General features: G+C 33.9%; 1 protein-coding gene across 7 annotated transcripts in view; it reads right to left on the bottom strand.

Moving 5' to 3' along the window:
- Positions 1 to 14,230, bottom strand: part of LOC115456073 (autism susceptibility gene 2 protein) — a 56,697-nt gene that overhangs the window by 7,789 nt on the left and 34,678 nt on the right. For 6 of the 7 annotated variants that reach the window (XM_030184929.2, XM_030184933.2, XM_030184931.2 and 3 more), the window contains one exon: positions 52 to 111. In XM_030184929.2, the coding sequence (XP_030040789.1) occupies positions 52 to 111 (60 nt within the window). Of the gene's footprint in view, positions 1 to 51; positions 112 to 5,447; positions 6,050 to 14,230 lie in introns of those variants that run through there. The other variant, XM_030184936.2, reaches the window with a different exon arrangement.

Raw genomic sequence — 14,230 nt, 5'->3', positions numbered from 1 at the left:
TAGTCCAGCTATTAAGTATAGCAATTGAAAATTTTTAGTCATTTAACTTACATCATCCATTGAAACATCGTGGTATCTTGGTGAGGCATTTCTACTATTTTCAGGACTCGCCTGTAACAAATAAAAACAAAATTATTGATCGTACATAAAACGTATGCTTTTAACAAACTTAAACATACAACAAGACATGTTTGTAACAGATCAATTAGTAAACCTTTAAGTTTCACTAGTCGACTATTGTGTCACCGCGCAAAGGAGCGTTGTAAGCGAGTTGTGGCAGCTATTAGCGGACGTGCAAGGCACGACGAGTGCTCTGCACACGAACCATGGACGATGGTGTCGGCACCGCGCCGGCATGCAACGTGTCTAAAAATACTGACGCGATCGGCCGCGATCGCGCATTCATAAAACGATCACATGCTATGTGAAAAGTTACTGAATTCTTAAATTAGTCAGATGATCGCACGAGTTGGACGTTTCTTTGTTGCGCGTTCGTATGTGAAGCTTTTATTAAAGTTAAAAGTTATTATTATATATTATGGCATAAGATTTCATTGGATTCGGGTTAAAAAGACATCTAATTGAATATGTAAATAAATAATACAGTAAACATCATCAACCAGGTTAATGAGTTTATATTTATTAACAAAAAAGGATGCCGCATCGCGGACTTTGAATAATTAAATTTGATTATTATTTAATAAGTTAAATAATCTTTGCAGATATTCACGTAGGGTTCATTATTACAAAATTAGCGATTGCTTATTAAATTAAATAAAAAAAAAATCATGTTGTCATCGGCGTGGATAATGTGGCAAAAATGCCGTGAAGTTTAAAGTACATCGGTCCGTTTAATGCAGTCATTGCTCATTATCATTCCAGTTATGTGTTCCTATTGTTCGAAACTTAACACAATGACCACCTACATAAGTTTTTTGTATTCACTAATGGAAGATGAAATCACGTCTGACACATAAAGAAATGTTAATGAGAATTTAAATCAGTACATTGAAAAAACCCATTTACCTATTATAAAAAATTACAAGATAAACAAAATATATATTTTTTTTTCTTCTAACGGACATGATAATTATTGTGGTATGTGAAAATTAAACCATCGTGTGGTACAGATTATAAAAGACGATTCATTATACAGTCTATACTCAAATATATTTCTTAACAACCATTTACACTAAATGTCATACAGTTACATAAAATAATCCAAGAAATTATCATTGTCAACGAGCTCTGCTAAAATATTATAATTATAAGCAATGCTTTTTACAATAACGAAGACTTTCTTTTCCGCGTCATTTTGGTGTAATCTTATTTTTTGCTTTCCGCAACATTGCCGCGACAAAAACGTTTAAAAGAAAAGATGAGAAGATTTCTAATTTCTTGACTTGACAATATTGTCTTTATAACGATAGGATTGATAAACATTAAGATTTAAGAGTTCTAATAAAAAACAAGGAAACGTGAAGAATGAAACAAATTGCCGAGAGCAGTCGACACTTTGATCCCACTGTCAAGGCTTGCACCTGACAGTATTGGAAGATCCAGAGTATTCCTCGTAAATTTTAGCTCAGTTTGACGGTGAAGGAAAACATCAATACGGTGGATACTGCATCATCGATAGTTTATTACAAGAATGCAAAGGTGTATGAAGCTTATTACACGCCATTCAATGAACATCGTGAACGAAACGCCTAACACCTCACATCAGAAATGGAGACCAGCTGTGGAGCACCTATTTTAAATGTCCAATATTACGGCAAGGTAGTCATTAAATAATGTTTATGGTAATAAAGTAATAAGTGTACGTAATGACTAATAACAGAATACGTATATTATGTGTACAAAATATTACGAATTCATATAATAGACTCGGGGCGTGCCAAAACAAAAAGAACTAGACTAGCATTTTGCAGTAATTATGTTGATAAGTAAGAATATATAATTTTAAATAGCATTTAAATGTAGTAGTATGTAGGTCCGTAATTGCGGAGAGATATTTACGAGCTAGTCCGCAAGAATGAGTTAATAAAATTATATAGGACTTGGTAGCCGCACATTTTAAACAGCAAAGCTATAATAATAAGAATTTTGAACTACAATATATTATAATAAATACCTTCTCAATTCAAAAATAAATTAAATACTAAATTTATTACAAACAAAAACAAAAAAAGCGAATCAGGCAAATTAATAACTATAAGGTATAATAATAATTAAAAAAAATATATTAAACAGTATTAAACATTTGTTCTCTCTTGTATCAGTCTGATAACGGTAAGTGTGAATTTTCCGCCTTTTTCCATTGAAACACAAAGTATCCGGAAGAAATAATCAATCGATTGTATACGGGGGGAACAAATCGTTTTGGAAGCGCACCGGCAATTGAATGTTTAGCCTTATCCGGCAGGGGTGGGTCGTCGCTCCGCAACAATGGAGTGATAAATCAAGTATGGGTAGCGCGTGCCAGCCGGGCGGTAAGCGGCAGCCGCCTGACGACTGACGGCGGCCATGCGTCCGGCTTCCTTTACAATAACGAGATTCAAAGATGCCGCACCTCTGTATTATTACACCCTTTCACACTTGAGCACTGATGTTGTGTTGAGTAATCTCAACGTTGTTCTGATGGGTCGAATTAATAATGAAGACTTTATGGAGAGGGTCATAATAAGTGGCACTTGAATTAACCACGTGCTCGCGACGTCGTGTTTAAAAATATATTATTAACGAGGGGAAAAGAAGAAGCTACGGCCCCTTGTCAAAGCTTTATTACATAAAATAGATGATATGGCTGGAGTATATTAGCGCGATGAGTGATGTCATGTCCACAAGCAATAATAGGCCGCGCGAGAGCCCACCTCGGAAGAGAAACACACGCGACTCTAAAATAAACCAGCCAATAAAAATAAACGAGCACATTAGTCAACGTTGTCAAAATAAAACTAAATATATTTACGCTAGCCAAATATAAATTCGGCATTTTTCTTGCTGTTTAATTTCGTTACATCTAAATATTTAAATTTAAACGAAGCGCAAATGTATTCACGCTTATGTTAACCGGAACTTGCAAAAATAGGATAATGCTATAAAGAGTAGTCAATGTATGCTACAATAACAAGTTTTTCATATAAACAAAGTTTTAATTCCCTAAACTAATTATGTTTCAATTGAGAATTCAAAACAGATCGCGAGACATAATCTCGTCTTCTCGGTTCGGGGGCCATTTGACTCGCTTCCACCCCCGTATTGCGAAACGGGGAGCCGGAAAAAAATGGCGTTATAGCTTTTCACCCCTCATTCGAAATTCTAATACTTTCACAAACTTTTAATAGGATGGGTCTTAAAATTCAAGGAGAATTTTAACTGGAAGTAAAGTTCACGCAAAGCATCCGATATCTTTATCCGATGCTTTATCAGCCAAACCAAATTTTCTATTACAATTCATCGGTTGTTTAAATTACTCATAATTTATTTTAAAATTGAGAGGGAATCATTAATCTGTTCATTCTTTTTCTTCTATTGATCTCATTTAGTATAAATAATGCACAGTTATGTTTTCAAGATCCGTTACACATTTGTAACCATTTCACCTCACGCTCTATGACGAGGAAAATACGAGGACAAAAGGTGATTTATCTTACAAAGGACACGATGAGTATCCTCTATGAATATTTAGTTAAGTTGTCTGTTCATGACCTGAATTTAATGCTGCATACAAAATTTTACCCACAAGCCGCACACTGCACGGTAGATCGTGTATCATTGATTCGTGACGATTACAAATGTACTGAGTTTATTTATATATGTAAGATTTCAAATGCAAGGGAATTCAAGCATTTTGTACCACGTCTACATTTAGATAATGTACACATGAGACAATATGTATGTAGTCTCATAAAATTGTAATGTCTTTGTGATTGTTGCTACTATTTGTTGATAGAGGGCAAAGTAGTAAAAGATCATCGTATCCCAAAAAATATTACCAGATTGAAAAAAGTGCGGTTTTACTAGCAGTAACAGACCGAAGCTACAACGTTCCGTGGTAACTCCGCAAATGGTGATAAATAATATGCACATTTACAATAAAATGTTTTAGCGAAACCGAGGACAACGTGTACAATAGGTAATTATGTAGGTTTTGTTTGCCATTTTGTTTTATTCTTAATGTATTTTTTTTATATACGGGCACGTTGAAGTGATCCTACTGCGCCTGATGGTAAGCAGAGTGGGAACTATATAGACGATGACTGACGAGAAGTAATAACTCTTACCAGTCGACACCATCATGCCGGACTCGTTGAACCGGATATACCCAGGCTGATCCCAGAATGCCAGAATGACACACTTACATGGGCCACCATGGTTTTAACACCTTGTGTAGGATAGTCACTATTCGGGCGGATAAAAACATATTCTATCATGTCTCCAACAATTATTTCAATTAGCAAGTTATTACATAGCCCTTAAATTATTTATTCCGTCTAAATCCACACTAATTTTAGTGAGAAAGAGTGAACCACAGATTATTTTAATTGCACGTCTCGGCTTTTTATACTTGTACAATTTGCGTGTTCATTTCTGTGATAATACAGTATAATTAACAGCTCTATGATTACTTATAAAAACCAAGCCCACTTGACTCGTGAGCACCGTTGTTTTTAACAACTTAATTGCTCCATAATTAAATTCATAATAGCATTCAAAAGCCGGTTTCCACATATACACTAATAATAGAATAATGAATAGCTGTGATATAAGTTATACAAAATCATTATGTAAATTTATTCGGACACTTTGGAACGTTTGTCATTCGTTAATGAATTGGTTTATTAATATTATTTTTGACATTATAAGCTTTTTTATGAGATATTGGTATATCAAGTGTATCATTATTAAGTACTTGTTACGTGATTAAAGTTGTTTAGATGTGGTAGAACACGCTTGTAAAGTGGCGCGACAGAAAAAAAACAACAGCTGTATGGTAGGTAGCATGTAGCAACGTATAATTACGTTGTTCGTAAAACCGCTATAAACAATCAAGCGAGGTTATATCAAGTGTAATAGCAGTAAAAGCGACGCATGTTTGCGTTTCGGTCGTATCGTGACCAGCGGCAATAATAATTCCATTAGTTTTTCGAATGAAAATATGCTCTAAATAAATATGAATTCAATTGTAGCTCCATTCCATTGTTCAATTAACATAACCAAGTTTAAATAAAAATTCAGGAATGCGCTCGTTTTATTTATAGATTTTATTTCATTTAATGCCATTTTGTATTTATTTATTGGCTTTTGAACGCACGGCATTGATGTTTTGAACGTCCAATTATATGTTCTGTAGATAATTATGATATTGTCTGTTACGTCTGTCAGTAACACTCGACTGCTATTTCTTGCGGCTATTTTTTGCAATCGTTTATTACGTAATTTACCTGTTCCGATTCATTTTTTGCTAGCGATCGTTTGTTTTCATCTCTTCCAGTCTTGTTAGTCGTTATAGTGTTCTTTTCTTTTTTATTAGATGTCACCGGTCCGTTAGATTCCACTTTTTGTTTATTTTTTTTCTTACTTTCTTTTTTGCTGCCACCTTCCGCATTATTCTTAGGGGAATCCTTAATCCTCACTATGGCAACTTTTAACGACTGTGTTGTTTAAATATATTATGTTTTGATTTAGATAACAGCACGGCATATGATGCACACATTCATTATAGTAACATGACACTTGTACGACACTAAAAAAGTTTGATGCTATTCACAAACACAATTTCACCTTTGTTTTAAAATAATATTGTAAACACTGGAGTTTCGCGGCAACTGTACTTCAAAGTTTATTTTAAAATCCTCAAAAATATCACTGCAATCCTTGGACACTGAAATCCTGAGGTAAGCATCCAATAGGAGATTGTTCTGAAGTCGAACAAAAATAACGATAATGCACAAGACGAACGTACGCGAGACAAAGAAAGAGTTGTTTGATACGACACACGAGTTACGTGCCCAGCGACTGGGGCGAATGTGGCGGACGGCGCGCGGCCGGTCGTCGCCCGCGGAGTCCCGCGCCCCGCGCCTCGCGCACGCGCCGCCCGCCCAACATACCGCGGCTTTGTCGACTATTTCTTGTCACACATATACACATGTAAATCGCTACCGCTACCGCTTTCGCGCTAATACCCCACAATTATAAAGTTAATAACTCTTCTGATAGTCCCAAATATTTTTATATTTTCCACAAGAACTATTTTACCTGATAACATAAATCAAAAGAATGTCCAGGACAGTATTATAACAATAATACATTATAATTCCAGTCGCTGTAATTAAAACGTCAGCGTATTAAATTAATACGTAATTTATCATTGATATTTAAATAATGTATGCTCACGTTAAAAATCGGATTAAAATTTTAATGTGTATTAATTACTTTGATAAACAAACTTATTAAGTAGATATGAATAACAATCTTTTGATGTCGAAATAATCTATGTTTTAATCAAAAACTGTACATAAAATCTACCTATGGATAATATGTTATTTATAATACATATGCCACTATAACATAAAAGAAGACAATTTTATAACTGTTGCAATCAACAATTCCGTTGATAATATATCAATATAGCGCTCTATGTCAATTTAACTCATTAAAGATTCACTAATTCAGTGATTAAACTAAGTTTTCCGGCATAAAATTAATTAATGGTAAGAATATAAAATGACGTTAACTTCGTTTTGCTGCGGTTGGCTTGAAGTGTTTAATTGATGACGATTTACGACGTAGAGCGAAAATAAAGAAACAGTACGTTGTTAAATGTAGAGTCAACTAATTCTACCAAGTTTTTAATTTATTTTTAACTAGAAGCGGTCCTCTATTTAAATATTATGTTACATATCGATATAATTCCAATTTACTTAGACCATGTAGAATTTAGATATACTGCTATTAACGTAATGCATTTTAGCAATAACATAATTTAAAAGAAAATAATCATAAATCTATTTATATTCGTTTCATAACTTATCGTTTTACGACTGCGATTAATGTGCTCCGTATGGCAAATAAACGTTCAACTGCAAGAAGATATTTCGTCCGTCGCATCGTTGACCTTAGCAACGAACAACTCGCCGTCTCTACAAATTGGTATATTGTCATTTTATAAAATTGTGAATGTAAGATTTATGATAATTTATTCTTATATAATTGGTGTTTGAATAAACATAATATATTTATTAATTGTTGTTTTCAGATTTATAAGATAAGCTAATAAGTGACATGTTATAATATTCTATGTCTAGGATCAAAACGCGAGTGGTCTACATGATATATTTTTAAATATTCCAGTAAAATGTGATGTAAGTGACCTAACAGTAATTGTTTTGGTAATAAAAAATAAATTAAATACGTTTAACGTTAACAGAAGAATCGGAAGATAAAACACTAAGATATGAAATATTACAACATAAACAAAACATAATAGATTACGAAGGCCAAACAATAGGATTCAATAACATTTAAGCAATTTATATCAGTGGGTGTAACACTCCAAAAGTAACTTGGGGTGCGGATTCTTAAAAAAGGAAAACTCACAAAGGGACATAATAATAAAAGCGCTCCCCTCAGAAAATATTAATTTGAAATCATTTATTCCCCAGCAAAAAAATAATATTAAAAGACTCCTTGTTTGAGAGGGTAACTGTGAAACGGCAGGCATAAGAAAGATAAATCTCAGCTCGTCTTCTGTAACCGTCCCTGAAAGAAATCTATAAATATGATAAGTATCTGCGGGAGGTATCGCGAAACGAGAAACAAATTATTTTTTTTCTAAAATTTGATCTCCCACGTCAAAATATTGAGGAACAATGCTAACGGAAAATTAAAACGTTACGGATCTCTTTGTGTTAACAGTCTCACGACCGGTATATGAATTAATAGCTTGAAGAATACATTTTGTAACACACATTACAATTTTATTTGCTACATAATTACTGGTGTTTGTTAAAGCAAATAGTTTCAATTAAAATTTATATTTGTTGAATGACACATTTATGTTTGAAATAAAGTCTCCATTTAGAAAAAAAAAGAAAAATGAAACGTTGGGGAGAGCTTAGACAATAAAAGAGAATTGTGGTGACATTTAGCTAATGTGGCCAAGATTTATAACTAATTATTCCTAACTAAAAACAATGAATCTACAATCTCTTTTCACGTTGTTATAAAAAAGAATAACATCATTATAACAAAAACATTGGCTTTTTGAGTATGTGCAAATTTTAATGCTTACGTAAATTCTCAAGGATTACAATGAGAGACTAATTCGAATCGCCCGCACCGCTTGCAGTACGGGTACATATAGCGATCACGATTTGCATAATTAAACGAGAAATGCAATGGAGAAACTGCATATTGCATGTAATTTAAATTGGTTTTAGTTTGCAATTCGCCTGTGTTAATTCCGCAATTACGATTTTCATTGTATCAAATGGCAAACAAACGCTTGTTTGCCATTCGATACAATGGTCATTTGATCAGTACGTCATAATGTAATCCCCGCATGTTTTTTTTCTTTGATGTTTGCCTATGAATTACACAATGTTTTTAAAAACAACTGCCTACTTCAGTTATATGAAATTTGATCTAATATTTATTTTCTTTTCCACAGATATAATAGATATATTTCTACAAATGTTCTATTGACAATATAAACTTTTATTATTCCCTTTCGAATTACAAGTCTTCAATAGGCTTAAGGTTTAATTACAAAAAGAAAATTACTTTTTCTACCATTATATATTATTACAACTAATAAAATTATCGTCGCATTGACACACGAATCTCCTTGTATTCTTCTCAATGTTTATTTGTGTAATCTTTAATATTACAACATACATTTGCCATTGCAAAATATAAGCAAAATGGGCATTTTAGTCGCGATTGAGTCGAACCTCTTTTTAGTGAGGACTGTTTTGAGTGATCATTTAAATAAAAATACTTTTTAAAAATATTCAAACCCAACATTTCATGCAAGGTTGGCGTAAAGTTGCGGAGTTGATTACAAAATGCATTCTTTACTTAATATTTCACGGTCAGCCAGTACGTATGGACGGTATCTTTGAAATATTTAAATTGCTAAATCGTAATGTACTGTAGGATACTGTAAATTAGAGAGTTTCTGCAAAATGTTAATCATATTTTCCTTCTCCTTAAATTTCTACTCTTTAACTATTAAAATATATTCCAATATAGATTCAAAAAGAGAACAGGATTTCTTTATTTCCTTCTGGAGTTACCTCGTTGGAGCCAGATACCGCTTTGCTGCTCAATCTAATCAGATTGTATAAATGGAATCCCATTTATCAAAAATTCGTATCGTCGCAACAGACCCATTTACTGCCAATCAATACAATAAGATTTATATGACATTATATTTTTATTTGTTCATTCAATCTGGCTATTAGAAGTGCATTAGATTAATTTATTCTATAATAGAAATTTAAAGATATATTATGCCATTAAAAAATCTAAATTTAGGTCTAAGTTTCTCTGCAACCACATTCCTGTTTAATGCATAGTCAGGTTGCGCCACCTGTCACACCTACAAATTAAAAATCACGGGATAACTCGTTTTGCTCTTAGCGCAGTAAGGCTCCGTGATACGTGTTTTGAACCTGATGAGTATATGTACTTCTCAGATGTATTTCCAACGATGCAGTAATATTCGAATATTATAACAGACTTATTAAAAAAAAGGATATTTGTCATACAAAATTTGTTGTTACAAATTTAAGCTGTGTAATTAGTACCTCCCCTTTTATAAAATTAACTAGCCATAATGGTATAATACAAAACGATCGCAAACATGTAATGGCTACTTGAGAAAAGGAAAGAGCGGGTATTAAAATAACAATTCGTTCAAATTTAATAAAACGAAGTGACGCGATTGTTGCGAGCTAGAATGCAAGTTTATATTTTGTAAAATTGAAAAGTTCCGAACGGCAGTGAGCCGGAAATTTGTTCGCGAGCGACATCACAGTGTTGTTTATTTTTTTTCCTCGTTTTCCCACTTTCGGTGGCAATAAAAATGAGTAGATTTTTTAATCCATTGATATATGAGCTTTCAACGAATTAAACCATTTTGCATATTTGTACACAACGTATTTGAGCATTTCAATTCAGTAACAAAACTTCACACAATTGTGTTTATTAAATTTTAGATGAACACTAAAACAAGAGAACCGGTTAAATGTATAAAAATTCGACATGTGCAGAAAGAGGAGATTTTCGTACTTCTACCACCAATTAGATTTAGTTCAGTGCAATACGGGGCGTTGATTACGCAGATTGAAATCGCTTCGCCCCTCGCGCAGCTTGTTAATGGTGCAATAAAAACGATGCTTATCGATTTAGCCGCCCGTTAAGAACGCTCCAAGGCATAATAATTTATTATCCAAACAATGTTGCGTCAGTCGATGTAAATTACAGTACTCAGCCGTAGAATTATGTAACGACGAGATTTGTTAACCGCCCGCCTGCGTAGTGACAAAAGTAATTAACACTTACGATACACTAGAGTACGTGGTTACGATGCTCGACCTTTTTGGGGCTACCATTTTGGTGTCGATCTCAATTGTGGGAAATAAAGTGGATGCTTGACTATAAGCGGATTAATATTTCAGGAATCAGTTCATTTTGCTATTCGTTAATATAAATGTGTTAAAAAATAATACGAAGTGAGAATTCCTCCATTTCAGAGGATTTAAGTAATAAAATAAATTATAACATTTTCTGGCCTAACGAAATGCGAACAAAGTCAAATAGGGGTAAAATATACGAACAACTGAAATTGGGAGTCAGACAACGACCGCAGGATTTATTTGGAGCCTCATTCAATTTGCGGTGAACGTATTGTCGGATTGCGTTTTTGTACCGTTCAGATTTTACATACACGTTGTTTTTGCACACCAACCAAACATTCACAAATATTTTTACTTTATTATTTACCCTTTGATGAGTTCAAATACTGAATGGTATTTTGGAGAGCGGATGTTAAAATTTAAAAGAGAAAGCGTTTGTAAAAATTAGAAAGTGTTACAAGTCAAGCGGAGGATATACATACACAACAAAACGACAACAAGTAACACATGACGCATACAAATATGCTATAAATGAATTTCGCCCTCGTTAATGGAATTGTAATGAGAGGAGCCAAATATTTAGAATTCACATTGAAATATTAGTCAAGATATTTATTGTAGTCATCGAGTGAGGGAACGTATTAATGTTGATTGGCAACGCATTGAGGTATGCGGACAGCAATCTGTGTTTGCGATAAAGAATAGGGGAAAACGGAAAGCAGAAAAGCGTCAACAGCACAAAAGGATTCGCGCGCTCTGAATTTCTCTAAAGCTTAAAGCCGGGTGTAATCTCTCGCTCGACATGTGGTACGGAGTAAACCGCAAAACACACTAATGGATAATTTATTTTCTGTATCATTTAAATCCGTAATATTAAGTTATACTACTTTGTAGATATTGTGTATTGTAAAGCAAAATGTTTAGTCCGTTTTTATAAATACTTTTTTATAGAATTTTGTTGCTGCATTGCTGAATATAGGCCTCCTAAAGATTTCCAGACCATACAATGCAAACACACGGAGTAATTTATTATTTAAAAAATATATATTTCAGTATTTTTTAAATAATAAATTACTCTACTATATTTATACAGTAGTAAGATGTTAACGGATTACAAACACTTCATATTCTGATTGATAATAAAAGCAGAACATTCAAATTCATTCAAAAGATGCAGAGTGAAAAGAAATGTGAATATATCCGGCTTTATCTGTACGTGATTAAATATAAGTATGCAAAAATAACATAAAACACACGTCGATAACAACAACACCGCAGAGGGTGCGGAATTACATGGGGGGCAGAGGGGAGATGCAGTCGAGGATGCAGTGCGAGGCGACATAAAATTTTCAACGACCACGCCGAGTATCTGACGGCATTATCTAGCCGTTTGCAAGTGCTCCACCGCTTTTCATATCTTTTGAATAAAATTTCTTTAGCATAACTATTACTTGGTATGGCTCTTTCGTTTGTGTCACAATGTTGTTCGGTTTAATGTACATTCAGTTTTGTGAAATATATTTAAAGCGGGTAAGGGAGATGTTTAGTGGAATGGCACATTTTCACAGAATTGAAAAAACTGAACGTTTTAAATGGTTGAGAAGTAGTTAAATAATGTCGTGAGAATGCACAAAACATATTCTATTACTCTGTTAGTATAGCAATTTTATGTGAAGTCGCAACGATAAAATAAATTGTTTCACATTTAGTTTCAGGTTTATTGAAAACATTTTAAGCATTTTTTTTTAAATATACCCAGTTCAAAAACAGTTTATTTTAAACGTATTTGTTTGGTTCGAATATGTGGTATGTAGGAGATATCAATGGACGAATACAAATAAAGCAGACATTCAGCGACACAATACGAATGTATTCCAATACCGGTCTGCACTCGAAAGAGATGCATGTTCACGAATTAAGTGTTCATTGTTTGTTAGACTAAATGCAGAGAGTATGGCAATACCTTTATAAGATGTAAAAAAGATTCTAATTATGAAAACGAAAAGAGCAAAACAGCTAATAAAATGGTTGGAAAGTGTATAAAGAGAAGACAAATAAACGGCTCGGGCGTAAAGCGAGATGGAACAGGGAGCATTGACAATCTCGTTATGGATGTGAATAAATAATGAGTAAGCATTAAGCTTGAGTTTCGCGCCGCGCCGCGCCGGGGCGGACTGCCGACTTGCCTTTGTTGTCGGCGGTGTTTACTGCGCCAGGGATTGCGCCCGCCGCAAGCCCAATTTATTCCGCTAATCGAGCCTCACCTCGCTCGGCTTAAATTAATTAACAACGACTTAACCTCACCCGTATAAAATGTACAAATAATTCTAAACTGAAATACGACTGCCACTTACATCATACAAATTATAATTAAGTAATTGTGCAGATGAGTTGATAGTTAACAAAATCAGATGTTTTTTTTTCTTTATAATATTCTTATTTTTTATTTTAGCCGTTATATATGTTGAGAATAAAGCTATGTATACACAATACGTATTATTTTTTTTGCAATATTGTCCTAATAGTCACCGATAAAATTGCTACGAACTACGTTAAAATGAATTAATATTAATAGAATACTATTAGCAGTGTTACTATATTAAGTGGGCTAATTGGATTCTAGTGTGCCTTTTATTTATGCCTTTGTTGCGCTTTATTGACTTCAAAGCATAGTCGGAGATATAAGGATGCTGGCAAGAATTAGAATCGCGAATTACTAATAGCTTGTTGAATGAGTTTTTACTAAATAAAGAAGTGGTCTATCAAATGTTTGTATTTGTGCAGTAATAACACGAATTCTACGGTTTTCAATAAATTTTATAAAATATTTTGCTTCTGAAGTGATGCATAAAACAAAAGGCATCAATTCAATTTTACGAGACACAAGTCGAGGAGGCTATATGTCCAATAGGACCTTTACGTGCAGCCATTTCGCCAACAAAGCATTGTTGCATAAGAGCATTCGGCCAGAGAAAGAGAATTTCGACGCGAGCTTTGTGCGCTTAATTGAATTGAATGTCGTACATAACGCATTCCGGAAGCTCAAAGGGAGTGTAATTGTGATCTGGCAGCTACATTTTAAATGTATCCGTGCAAATCTGCGCAAACTGCAAAGCACAGGATCGGTGCGAGCCACGAGAAGCTAGTAACTGAAGTGGAACTCAGTTCGGCGTCACCAATCGCGTTCATCCACTCGTGTCAATGTGTGCGACTTGGTCGCTTGCCAGCCGCTATGTTTTATCGCGCTCGCGAACTATTTGGCAACTAAACAATGTTTTCATTTAATGATAAAGAAAAATAATGCGAGCTATTTCAAAGTGTCAACGCTATCATTCTTGTCATTAGTTATTAATTAGACCACTTACATCGTAATTTTATAGTGGGAAGACATATTGAAGCTTTGAAATATGTTGTCTTGGACTGCTTCACTCGACAGTATAAACGTCACCGGTTCAGTCATTAAAATAAATTATAAAAAATGATTTACACAAAACCGTGCGTCAAAGTTTTAAGCCTGTAATTATTTACAAGTTAATGCGCGGGTGCTGCCACTGTAATGACCGACCAGTTTAATACATTTGTCA

The sequence above is a fragment of the Manduca sexta genome, chromosome 14 (genome assembly GCF_014839805.1).
Source record: "Manduca sexta isolate Smith_Timp_Sample1 chromosome 14, JHU_Msex_v1.0, whole genome shotgun sequence".
NCBI classification, from domain to species: Eukaryota; Metazoa; Arthropoda; class Insecta; order Lepidoptera; family Sphingidae; genus Manduca; species Manduca sexta.
The sequence above is the reverse complement of the archived record's forward strand: the minus strand, read 5'-3'. Positions and strand labels throughout refer to the sequence as shown.